This window comes from Clupea harengus, chromosome 15, assembly GCF_900700415.2.
Source record: "Clupea harengus chromosome 15, Ch_v2.0.2, whole genome shotgun sequence".
In the NCBI taxonomy this organism is placed as follows: Eukaryota; Metazoa; Chordata; class Actinopteri; order Clupeiformes; family Clupeidae; genus Clupea; species Clupea harengus.
In genome coordinates this window covers 4094896-4108194 of record NC_045166.1, presented here as the reverse complement: position 1 = coordinate 4108194, position 13299 = coordinate 4094896, and the positions used below count along the sequence as shown (strand labels likewise).

The 13299-nt window shown below is 39.8% G+C and overlaps 1 protein-coding gene and 1 long non-coding RNA gene across 2 annotated transcripts; one reads left to right on the top strand and one right to left on the bottom strand.

The window, feature by feature from the left end:
- Positions 1-1951: 1951 nt before the first annotated feature.
- Positions 1952-8596, top strand: LOC105907645 (peptidase M20 domain-containing protein 2-like). Its single transcript, XM_031581841.2, has 7 exons — positions 1952-2791; positions 3089-3237; positions 4987-5129; positions 5225-5379; positions 5554-5680; positions 6845-6952; positions 7131-8596. Exons 1-7 carry the CDS (start codon positions 2375-2377, stop codon positions 7268-7270), a joined length of 1239 nt encoding a protein of 412 aa, XP_031437701.1. The 5' UTR covers positions 1952-2374; the 3' UTR covers positions 7271-8596.
- Positions 8597-10263: 1667 nt separating this feature from the next.
- LOC122133531 lies at positions 10264-11869 on the bottom strand. Its single transcript, XR_006152841.1, has 3 exons — positions 11812-11869; positions 10702-10898; positions 10264-10344 (listed from the first exon to the last, which is right to left on the bottom strand). It is a non-coding gene; the product is annotated as an uncharacterized LOC122133531 (long non-coding RNA).
- Between the last annotated feature and the right edge of the window lie 1430 nt (positions 11870-13299).

Here is a 13299-nt window from a genome sequence, read left to right as displayed (position 1 = left end):
GAGATGCGATCAAAAAGTTCCGGGACTGCAAATGAAAAGCAAAAACTACCTGATTTAGATCTGGCCGCCATCTCCTTCAAGGTAGTCACCTGGTGCAGTGATACACCGCTACCAGTGCCAAGTTGACGCCACCGTTGGCGTGTGCAATGACCGATTCTTCAACCATGTTGGCCCCTTTAAGCAGCTGGTATGGTTGAGAGATTGGTCCTTGTGGGCGCCAACAGTGACGTCAGCACGGCATCTTTTATGCTGCCGCCTGGTGCAGATGAAAAAACAGGTAAAGCCGCTGCAAAGCAGGCAGTGGGAAAAAACATTTTTGTGTTGATTTTGAGGTGTGCTTCAGATCATTGTCCTGCTGGAAGGTCCAACCACGGCCCATTTTAAGCTTACTGGAGGGGGCCGTTAGGTTTTCATTCAATATCTGTTGGTATTTGATGGAGTCCATGATACCATGTATCCTAACAAAATGCCCAGGGCCTTTGGAAGAAAAACAGCCTCACAACATCAAAGATCCGCCACCATACTTCACAGTGGGTATGAGGTGTTTTTCTGCATGGCTATCTTTCTGTCTATGCCAAACCCATCTTTGATGTTTGTTGCCAAAAAGCTTTATTTTGGTTTCATCTGACCATATAACTCGGTCCCATCGAAAGTCTGACTTGCATTTGGCAAACTGTAGGTGCTTAAGTTTGTTGTTGATTGACAGCAGAGGCTTTTTTCTGGCAACCCTCCAAAACAGCTTGTGGTGATGTAGGTGGCATCTGATGGTAGTTTTGGAGACTTTCTGACCCCAAGACTCAACTAACCTCTGCAATTCTCCAGCTGTGATCCTTGGAGATTCTTTTGCCAGTCGAACCATCCTCCTCACGGTGCGTGGGGTCAATGTACACACACGTCCTCTTCCAGGCTGATTCTTAACATCTCCTGTCGCTTTAAATTTCTTAATTATTTCCATGATAGTGGAAATGGGTATTTTCAACTGTTTAGAGATTTTCTTGTGTCCATTTCTTGATTTATGCAGCTCAACAACTTTTCGTCGCACATCGTCACTGTGTTCTTGGGTCTTTCCCATAGTGATGAATGACTAATGGAATTTGGCCTGTGTCACCTCATATTTGTACGCCATTGGAACAGGAAGTCATGGTTGACCTCTTAAAGAGTTCCTAATCAAACAGGTGAACTTAAAAATGTAAAACATGACTGGAAATATACTTCAGTTAGATTTGAATTATAAAGGGGAGCCAATAATTGTGGCACACATGTTTTGGGGAAAAATATTTATTTAATGTCAAAAAAAATATTTTCTTTCAATAATTTTACTTCAATGAAAAGGTAAGATTTTTGTAAATATTTTGAGTGAAAGACCAAGAGGATAAACAGCAAATACATATTTTTTCATAGCCTGTTTTGCTCATATTCACCAAGGGTGCCAATAATTGTGGAGGGCACTGTATATAATTAAAATCTATTATTATTATTATTATGAAAATTAAATAAACGGACACATTTCACTGCAGTTTCAATGTCTGAGCTATATGTCACAGACAGAAATATAAATATTACATATATGTAGATTACATTTACATTTTAGCAATTGCATGTCATGAAAGGGGAAAGTGGACATGTAGGCTATAATTACATGATATTGATAAGTTAGTCTTGTTTCCGTTTGCTCTCTCTCTCTCTCCCTCGTTCTGAACGAGGATAGTAAAAGTCAACTGTACAACTAAATAAAAGTACAACTGGTCAACTTTCTGCTCTTTACTTTTCAGTCTCACTCATCAACGATGGATGATACCAAACTGATCGTGAAACGGGCCTCACGCCGCCTGCATGCGTTGCGATACTACTGCGTCTCGGTTGTGTATGTGTATTGACACCGCCAACTTTCTTCTGCGGTGAGTTTGCCTTTGATAATGGCCGTCATTACACAATATAATAACAATAACTAATTTCAATAGGCAACCGATTTGTAGGTAGAGTTGGCTGCTGTTCAGACCAAATGTGGGCTTGAACGCTGTGAAACACTGTCAGGACTAAAATAACTCGTGTCGAGATGCCCTCTGCCGGTTAGAATGTAATGTTGGATTTACACGTTCGCAGAAAAGTCAACTTCAGTAGCCAAGCGTGGAGCTGTCATAGCCCACCATTTGAACACAACACGCCATTCCTATTAGCTCACCGTAATACAGGGACTATACGACTCCGTGGGCTAAAGGTAACTAATATTAACTATATAACACAATAACAAAGTCCACGCAATTAGCCGCCTTGCTGGCTAACCACTCACAGCATTGTCCTCGAAAAAGGCAAGACCGTCGGCCAAGTTTTAATTTAAAGCCAAAGTTTACCACGAAAAAAAACTAGACCTACGATGACAACACTGCAAGAAGGGTCGGACCATCTTCAAGATTTGAAAAGACAAGTTGGTAACAAGATCGAAGAAGCCAAGGAGAAATTTTGGCACCTAAGCCAAGACATATGGAGTTGTCCAGAGCTCGCTTATGAGGAGAAAAAAGCGCATGCCAGATTGATCAGGTTTTTCAGTGAGGACAAGGGGTGGATCGTAGAGGGTCACTATAAGCTTGACACTGCATTCCGCGCAACATGGGGACCCTTCGGAGGAAAGAGCGGTGATACAGAAGTTCACATTGGTTTCTTGTGTGAATACGATGCTTTGCCTGGAATTGGGCACGCTTGCGGCCACAATTTAATAGCAGAAGTCGGGGTAGCGGCAGCAGCAGGCTTAAAGGTTTTGTTGGAAACTCTGTCAGACTGCCCAAGTGTTAAGGTAAAATGCACAAAATCGTTTATTTTTTTAAGTTGCCTATGATTGTGCAAATGGCAATTCCTGCTTTAAATGTCTTAACTGTAAATACTGTCTAAATACTTATTTTTGGTTAAACTCCTCTAATGGATTCATTTGTATGGACCAAGGCATATTATAGGCTTGTGAAAGCCTACAGCCAAAGCTATTTTTGTAAATATTCACTATTTTCGTGTAAAATGCAACAGAAATGTAACCAAGAGCCATGATTTGCCATTTTTAGTTGCAATTGATATTTACATAAACATATTTTTGTCTCAGATAACTGTGATTGGAACTCCTGCAGAGGAAGCTGGCGGGGGAAAGATTGACCTGCTTGACATGGGGGCCTTTGAGGGGCTAGATGTGGTGTTCATGGCACATCCCTCCCAAGAGGACGCCACCTATTTGCCCCTTCTGGCAGAGAATGAGTAAGAGCAGTGGCTTTGGATAAGGCTTTGGGTGGAGAAGATGGAGAATGAGTAAGAGCAGTGGCTTTGGATAAGGCTTTGGGTGGAGAAGATGGAGAATGAGTAAGAGCAGTATAAGGCTTTGGGTGGAGAAGATGGAGAATGAGTAAGAGCAGTGGACTTGGATAAGGCTTTGGGTGGAGAAGATGGAGAATGAGTAAGAGCAGTATAAGGCTTTGGGTGGAGAAGATGGAGAATTAGTAAGAGCAGTGGACTTGGATAAGGCTTTGGGTGGAGAAGATGGGGAATGAGTAAGAGCAGTATAAGGCTTTGGGTGGAGAAGATGGAGAATGAGTAAGAGCAGTGGTCATAAGGCTTTGGGTGGAGAAGATGGAGAATGAGTAAGAGCAGTGGTCATAAGGCTTTGGTGGAGAAGATGGAGAATGAGTAAGAGCAGTATAAGGCTTTGGGTGGAGAAGATGGAGAATGAGTAAGAGCAGTGGACTTGTGTGGAGAAGATGGAGAAGTAAATCCTTGCATGGCCAAAACTATGTGGATTCAAAAACATTACAATAGGTGACATAAACCTCTTTCTAAAACCATGAACATTATTATAATATTACCAACATTGATATTGACGCCCAGGCTGTCTCTGTAGGCCTGTCAGATTTTTCTACAACCAACTCAGGGAACCATATATATTTTGATTTATGCATGGGGGGAAGCAGGAAAGGACTGATGGAATCTAAATAAGCATGCTTAAGTTGAAGAAGGGACCGGAGAGTTGAAGTCAGGTTTCTGGAGTTTATTTCGGCGTGGAGACCCCCTCTCAGCTTGGTGCTCAGAGCAAGGCCTACCTGATAGCAGAATATGTAGGGTAGGGTTCACAAGCCACTTGTTCAGGTCTCAGTGAGACAGACAGAGTACACATCCAAAATGAGTTGTAGATACAAAATAAGGAGTTAATGTCTTACAACAACAGAATAGCAATATTTTCAGTTCCATCAGTCCCCTATATGAGCATTTATATGCTCACACAATAACCACCATGCAACAGCCAATCAGAGCAGGAAACATCAATATATGTTAAAGATACAAATGATAACAGTAGAATAGCTATTTTGCAGTTATATCAGTCCCCTACATAAGCATTTATATGCTCACACAAGAACCACCATGCAACAACAAATCAGGCCAGGAAAACATCAATATGCGGTTCCATCAGGACCTTCCCCAAAATGTGGCCAAAAAGTTGGAAGTGATAGTGTATCAATGTTTTTCATTCAGCCTTTTTTCAGTTTTCATTAGCCATTACAGATTAAAGAATAACGTGTATAATTGTTGTAAATTGTAATCATTTTTCATGCCATTCCAGACTGTTTTAAGATCATGATATAGGGTAATTACATTAATGTGATTAGATACACATATTCAGGAAAGTCTTGCTGATTGCCATGTATTCCTCGTAGCTGACTAAAATGTGCCTGTGCATTAAATCTCCAGGGCTGTTTTAACCCCGCATGATCAGGGTGCCTGTTATGCTTCTGTTTCCTATTTAGGCATCATATTATTTTCTTGCTCTTACAATATTATTCTTATCATACAAGATGCATTTGAGGGAGAAAATAAGGTAAGGAAATATGGAAATGCTCTGATCCCATGCTTTAAAAAAAAAGCAAGAAAAAAAGATGAATTGCTAGCAGCACACGCTAGTAATTTGCAGACGCAATTTAGTAATTAGTGTGTGCATGTGCACTTGTTTCACCTCAGTGTTGTTGTGAGGTACCATGGTAAAGCCGCCCATGCTGCAGCCTATCCTTGGGAAGGGATCAATGCTCTGGATGCAGCTGTCCTTGCCTATAACAACATCTCTGTTCTCAGACAGCAGTTGAGGCCAGAATGGAGAATACAAGGTGAAGCTTCGCATATTTCCCACATAGTCAAACACATCATACATTTACCTTGTCTAATACACAGCGCCTCATGGACTCTTGATGTGTGTGTGCAGGTATTATTCGTCAAGGTGGGGCTAAACCCAACATCATCCCAGACTTTACTGAACTTGAATATTACCTGCGTACACCGTCATGCAAAGACCTGCCAGCCATCCGAGCCAAGGCTGAAATGTGCTTCAAAGCAGCAGCCATGGCAACAGGTTGTGAGGTAAGTGGAATGAATGTTCATTTATTTCATTAAATTAAATTCCTCAGTTGGTTGACTGATATGCACTACAGATGTAGTCCCTTTGTAAATGAGCTGGTAGCCTACCAATATAGTCACTTTCTGTGCAAAAAATATTGAACTAAAGAATATCATTTGCCATAATGTCACTTCTAGGTTGAGGTTATATTTGCCAAAAATGAATTTCACGACTTACTGCGTGTTCCTACCCTGGAAAGGCTGTTTGAACAAAATGGAAAAGATCTAGGCATGGAGTTCATTACAGACATCAAAGACGCTGAAGGTAAGCATAAACACATGTTTTGTCCATAGAAACCTTTCCATTCACCACACATGTAGTCCACATAACATATAAACATATATAGGTCATGTTTGCACACAGAACAAAATTTCAACTCTGCACATATCAATATATTCTCCCCATTTTGTTGAGCACATGTGCAGATACATTGCTTGGGTACGTACCTCAGACAATAAGCTTGCATATCAGTCACTCATGGAGGATATGAAAGGATGGGAGGATATCCTCACGGTCTCATGTATGGACATGTGACTGAGGTCAAATATTGAGTAATAGGTATACTAGCAATGTTAAGATACAGATTCTTGAATAAGAAAGCAATGGACAAACAGTTAATAAAATGACCTTTCTAGTGCATGCTGTTTATACAGGTTATATTGTCACACCATACACAAGTCTAGAAGCACTGTTATTTTCACCCCCGAACAAAGAGGTTTTCATTCTGTACCTCAGTTAAATTTAAACTGACAAAAAGTCACGATTTTGTCATTATAATAAGTGCATATTATATCTCAATCGCTGAGAAGTCTGTGGAATTTCTTACCTTGTCCATGTTTTCTAGACAGTCTTTGTAGTCATAACTTGGTAGGGTCAGTTTTAATAGCCCCAGTTGGAGGTTATGTTTGCACTGGTTTTGTTTTTAGCTATTCATAATATAAAAAAATAAAGCATAGTTTATCAAAGTGAAACTACTGTCTGAAATGATCCAAATTAATGTTAGGCAGTACAGATATTAGGATTGCAAAAGTACTCTTAAAGTATAATTTGTATACATTGTATAATTTAACATGAACCGTAATGAAACCAGTTCATAAAAGGACTGTAACAAGACAGGCCTACTCAGGATCAGTGGCTACCTCTTTCACCTGGTTCAGAGAATGTGTTACTCTGTCACCAAGGTGATGAGTGGTAAATACATTACAGAATGTATATGAACTACATTTTGTGTGTCGTTTTTTTTTTTACTGGTACACATTCAATATGGTACTATCTTCAAATAAAAGTCTGTCCTCACAAGAGAACCTAAAGGGCTGACTAGCACGTGTTTGCCACCTTTATGGGCTCACCTAACAGGAGAAGGGAAGGACACATGCAGATCTCTCCGTTCCAGCGGATCTTCTAAGAGTGTATTTCTCTTTCTTTCAGGTTCAACAGATTTTGGGAATGTATCATTTGTTGTGCCTGGTATTCACCCCTACTTCTACATTGGCTCAGATGCTTTAAACCATACGAAAGAATACACCGTGGCTGCCGGTGGGTCTCAAGAATGTTTCAATTATAATGTCATCTTATAAATTATACATTTGGTTTACTCTATTTCTAGACTTAACCTACAGCTAGATTACAGCAGGTCTCTTTTAAATTAGACTGCCTTGTCCGTGTGAATTTCTGGCCATTCTCTAATTACGTTTAATAATATCTTGGTCTTTAGGCTCAGAGACAGCCCAGTTCTACACCTTGCGGACAGCCAAAGCGTTGGCGATGACAGCCCTTGATGTCCTTTTCTGCCCAGAGATGATGCAGAGGGCGAAAACAGAGTTTAATGAGGTTAAGATGAAAAAAGATAAGTAGCTGAAAAGAAGGTTTCCCAGGGCCCAAAGACATAGAGCCTCTCAACTCTGGGTAATGCAAATCATTAACAATAGGAAAGGAAGTTAGCCAAGCTTTGAAAGGTTGTTCTGATCTTAAATGGGACACAACGAAAATAAAATACTTTAGTTGTCAATATTAGTAAGAATTTAGAATCAAATTTTAAAACATCACTTCAACAGAAAGAAGCAGAAGTAGGTGTCCCAAATGAACATAATTATTTTCATGCAACACTAATTCACAATAATGAAGTTGGTGAATGGGACACAGAGGCTAAATGAACTAATAAACTATATGAATTGGGCCATTTATAGGAAGAGCAGCATGGAAAAATATACAGGGCAGAGCCAATGCATTTAATAAACTGTAGTGAATTGGAAACATACTGTACGTATGCAAAACCCTAAACATGAATAGTGAATGTGTATACCGCATGACCCTAACTTTATTCCAAACAGATTTGATCAAAATCATTTTAGAGCTGTGATAACAAGGGGTTAATAACATACTCTCATTTATTTACACACACAATACATTCATTTGAGATGATAGCCTCCAAATATGTATTTACAGGTGAGAAATTATCTCATGAAACATTTAGAAGAGGACAAATCAACAAAATATTTAATATAGTAGCTGATTCAAAATAGAAACCAAGCTAAACAAATCTTTCAAATAACTATAAAATATTGCAAAAGCTCACCATTGTAGATAATAAGGTTTAAGAGAAATGGGAAAAATAATTAGAAATGAACATATCAGCAGAAGTTTAGAAAGTCTCCCAAAGTGGAAACTTTAAAACATGACAATCAAAATACTGGAGGGAATTGGCTTAGAAAGTGAGCATGGGATATTAAAGTATGCCTTATAAGTAAGGGACATGTTACCCCTTAGCAGGGATTCGTTTCTGGAGAGGATGTGGGGAAGCAAGCAGCAGATTAGACACACACCTTCTCTTTGAGTCCAATATTAATACCCTTTTGGGAAGAGGTTGAGAAAACCTTAAAGTATTAAGAATAAAAATGAAGTTAGCAAATATTGCAATGATATATGTGAAGTGCAAACATGACATGAATTTTGATTGACCAGTCTCTAAACCTTTCTAAAATGTCTCCTTCACTGGAGGCTTCAAGTCTACCAGTTCCTTTAGGTTATATACTAAACCATATGAGTTGAATTACTTTCATCAACAATACGTTTCTTCAACAGTTTGGAAGTTTAACTGAGTAATCAGAAAATGAACTAAAATCAAAAATGTGAGCAATTAGGCAGTTTACAGTGTAGAATAAAGAATCAGTGTAGGGGTCAGAATAAAGACACTGAATGGGTGAATGGGTGAATGGGTATCCTCAGTAAATCAAGCATGGGAGGAAGGTAACACATAATGAAATAATCACCAGTGCCCTTCAAAAGTATCAGTTGTAATTACAGTACAGATGGTTGGATGTTGGATATTCATCAATGACACCTTACCTGCTGGCACATTACTAATTATAGGCTTCATGATAGGATAGGGATAGACATTATGACTAATGCCTTAGTTGCCTAAATCTTCAGCAACATTTGAGAAAAAAGGCTCGGAAATATGGTACTTACCTGGAAGGGCATTTCAGTTTTCTGCTTAGGCTAGTCTTGTTAGTAATACACTGTCACAGACATTTGGCTTTGCATTGGCATGGCAATAACCTTTGACCCCTGTGATCCATACTATTGCCCCCAACTGTACAACTTCATAATGCCTCTTTAAACAAAGACATCCCCACATACAGCCCATTACAACATTAAACAGTGAAAAAGTGAGTAAAATGATTTTCTGACATGCACAGAATCAACGGGGATGTGATTATTATATTAGTGTAATTCGTTAAGAAATAAATACAATTAAACTATAATGAATGACACAGTATGAAAATAATTAAAATGGACGAGATATTGGTTACTACAATTGTTTTTCTTAGTTCTGAATTGGTTGATTAATCTGTATGCGCCAACCACTGTGAGGACCATGAGCTAAATGATCAATATGAGCAGTAGAGTGTGGTAAAGGAGTAGCAAGACAATTGTTTAAGTGAAACTGGAAAGTGTGTATCTAAAGCATGGTTACTCATATAATATGCAATGCGCCAGGCAGAAATATCAGCACATTTGTTTCCCATGCCTGGTGTCCTGATTAAATGAAGAGTTTGAACAAATATGTGAACTACGTTTCTTTCTTAAAGTACAGTGTGTAGTTTTAGTGGCATCTTGTGGTGAGGTTATTAAATTGCAACCAGCTGAATACCCTTCCCTTTACAAGCGTGTGCAAGTACCTGACCGTAGCCGTCAAATACCACAACAACACGAAAAGCCCTATCTCGAGCCAGTGTTTTGGTTTGTCATGACAAAAGATTTACTCTTCTAAGAATGTGATATACAGGGTTATATGCAAACATCTTTCCACGGCTGCCATTTTTAAATAATGAGAATCTACAGAGATTTGACACTTCATAAAAGTTTTATTTGCCCCCTTATAAATAAGTAACTTCTTTCATTACATAATAAATTAGGCATTACCCATAATGCATCATTTGCTGTAACATTTACCATTCTTAATAAAGAGTTCACAACAGATACAAAACCATCAGATGCAAGCAGAGGTGTACAGTAACTGTGGTGAGGTCAGATTTCTCTTTCCTACCTTTGTTGCAGTTCACACAGTAGATTTGAAATATAAAAATGTCACAACTTGTTTAAAATGTCTACTTTTTTTCTAGCACATACTCACATGAAGATGATCATTATTAAATTGACTTCAATCATGCAACTTGGTTTTGAGGTCTCTTGCTGGTCTCACATGCTGTTGTATGCTGGTGGGTTTCCAGTGTGGAGGGCGGCCTGGTCCTCGCCCAGTGCCAGCTGCACCAGAATCCTCTCTTGCTGGACACCGTTCTCCTCTGGCCTGCCGTAGTTTCCTGTGGTATTGATGTCCTCTGCCATGTGGTGTTGACATCCATATCACTATAGCTGCTGCTCATCATCATCTCATCAGGGTGGGCTAGGCCACATGTACATGGAAGCTGAAAAGAAGATAGCTAGCCAGGTAAGCCACCCAAACATTGTTAGACACTGTAAAAGAAGATAGCTAGCCAGGTGAGCTACCTTAAGATTTTTAGATACTGTAAAAGAAGATAGCTAGCCAGGTGAGCTACCTTAACATTGTTAGACACTGTAAAAGAAGATAGCTAGCCAGGTGAGCTACCTTAAGATTTTTAGATACTGTAAAAGAAGATAGCTAGCCAGGTGAGCTACCTTAACATTGTTAGACACTGTAAAAGAAGATAGCTAGCCAGGTAAGCTACCTTAAGATTTTAAGACACTGTAAAAGCAATGGAATGCTTTGGCATCTTATATTTGCCTGAACTGAAAACTCGTACCTTCTCTCGCAGTTTCCTCTCTTTACGTTCTTGCACTGTAGACAGGTAGTTGACAGCTGCGTACTCGATCACGGACAGAAACACAAAGACAAAGCTGACCCACAGGTAAATGTCCACAGCTTTGATGTAGGAGACCCGAGGCATTGAGGCGTTCACTCCAGTGATGATGGTGGAGATGGTGAGCACCGTGGTGATCCCTGGAACACAGGAGGAGGCATACAGCACCTTGGTCTATGACACACACAGTGACACACACAGTAACACACTGATTGAGTTCATTTGAAGGGAGTGTTTTTGCCAAGCCCAGCTGTTTCCAGAAGCACTTTGGGGAAAATTACATTATCCTCAGACCCACATCTTCAATTTGCATCTTTCTTTGGTGGGATATTGGAATGCACCCAAGGGCGTCAGCAGCATTTTGAGAGTGGGGGGGACATATTTTGGCAGGGGGTCTGGGGGTTCTCCCCCAGAACATTTTGAAATATGTAGACGCAATTTCCTGCATTCTGGTGCATTTACCATGTTTTTAGATAGAAACTGATCTCTCTCTCTTTTTTTTTTTCCCCCCTTGGAGTCGGCATGGTCTGCAATTACTGACTACTATTATGTTCTGGTAGACTGGGTAAACCCAGCCCGATCTGCAATCTTAAAAAGGTTTGAGCTTGGTCTGGTGATAGCCAGGATAATGTTTTGGTGTAATACACAGAGGACTGACACTGACAACTTTGGCACTTTATTCTCCATTTAATGAGAGCAAAATATTTAAAAGGAGGATTTAAAAAGTCGTTAGAAAAACTAGCATATTAGCTAACGTTAACTCCATATTAGCTCACGGTTGTTATGCATTTTTTTTTGAAAAAAAACATGCTGGTCATCGCTTTCTGCCCGAAACAGACGCTAGGTCTGAACACGGCCAAACACAACATATTTCAGACCAAGATTAAGAAAATCTGTTCCACTTGTAATGGGTAAATAAAGTATGGTATTTGCATTGTGCTAGTTGTAGGTAAATAGCTTGCTTATCTAGCTATAATCATAATGTTGCAGAAGGATCTTTGTGACAATGCTATTATATAAGGGTGCTTTGGGGACTTGGCAACTCTGACTTACTTTCCTCTTCCCGAAAAAAACCCCTCCTTTGTCCATCTCTGTGGAACAGTCGATGATGCTGAAACCAGGTGCGCGCGACACTTCGCTCAAAGAGTAATCTGCGTGCGTGATTAGGCTGTGTAGGAAACCAGGAAAACGCGGAGTGGATTTCTATTGCTATGGGTATTCCACTGATAAAGTGGAACGGATTTGATTGTGAAGCAATGGATAGAACGCTGGACTATCTACAGCTAGTAGACTAATATTGATGGCAAATGTGGGGGGGTCCAAACGACTTTTTTTTTAAAGTGAAGGGGACGTGACCCCCCCAAGTTATATTGTGGCGACGCCCATGACTCAGGTCATTATAGAGTGGAGGTATGAAACGATAGAGTTAAATCATTTGGGGAAGCTGGCAATAATTCAGTGTAAACATTTGTGTGCATTTATAAAGTGGAAGTCACCCAAGTGTAAAAATGATTTCCACAAAAGCATAATAGTAATAATACTAATAAATACAGCCAACAACTCTCGCTGTTTATTCAGGCATTTATTTCATTATATATAACAATGAGAGATAAAAACAGGAAGCCAAACACTATGTGTATACAAAATTAAAAAAAACGGTCCATTCAGTGGAAACAATGCATGTAGATGAAACTAAATTAACTACATTAACCAACGCCACTCCGCCTTCTAGCACACCCATGGTAACACCGCAGCTTAAATCCCAAGACAAATGGGTAACTGTAAAGCGAGGAAGTAGTAGAAAAAATAAATCAATGTCCGTATCACACTCACATCCCATCTCAACTTCAAACCGTTTCTCCCCAATTAATATCACTGATGCTGATGATAAAGTTCTCGTAATTGGTGATTCCACCCTGAGACATATTAAACTCGCAACCCCGTCACAAACAGTGAGCTGTATATCCGGAGCTAGAGCAAATGACATCGAATCCCACTTAAAACTAATCGCCAAACGGAGATTCTCTAAAATTATTATTCACACAGGCGTAAACGATGTCCGCCTACGACAATCGGAAACCACCAAACTAAACTTCGCATCGCTACTCACTACCGCTACACAAATGGCAGACTCTGTAGTGTGTTCGGGCCCTATGCCCATAAACCGCGGTGACGAGATGTACAGCAGGCTATCCTCACTTAATAACTGGTTAGCAGAATGGTGCTCATACAATAACGTAGATTTCATAAATAACTGGCCAACTTTTTGGAGGAAGCCTGGGCTACTGCAGAAGGATGGCATCCACCCCTCCTGGGAGGGTGCTACACTCCTCTCTCAAAACTTAATACAACACCTAGCCCAAACCTACTACTGACAACCCAAAATTAGCACTGGAAGGCAGACCACACTAACTTCGGCTGCACCAGTACACTCTTTGCCCATATTAAACCATATACAAACGGTATCTATACCCAGAACGTACAAACCCAACGCAAATCACACTAAAATAAATATTAATCAGGATAATCTAATAAAGACAC

Excerpts from the sequence above, each read along its gene's own strand:
- LOC105907645 (XM_031581841.2), top strand. The coding sequence starts at position 2,375 with ATGACAACACTGCAAGAAGGGTCGGACCATCTTCAAGATTTGAAAAGA. Across the intron at positions 3,238-4,986 it reads CCCCTTCTGGCAGAGAATGA|TGTTGTTGTGAGGTACCATG; the intron begins GTAAGAGCAGTG and ends GTTTCACCTCAG. Across the intron at positions 6,953-7,130 it reads AGAATACACCGTGGCTGCCG|GCTCAGAGACAGCCCAGTTC; the intron begins GTGGGTCTCAAG and ends CTTGGTCTTTAG.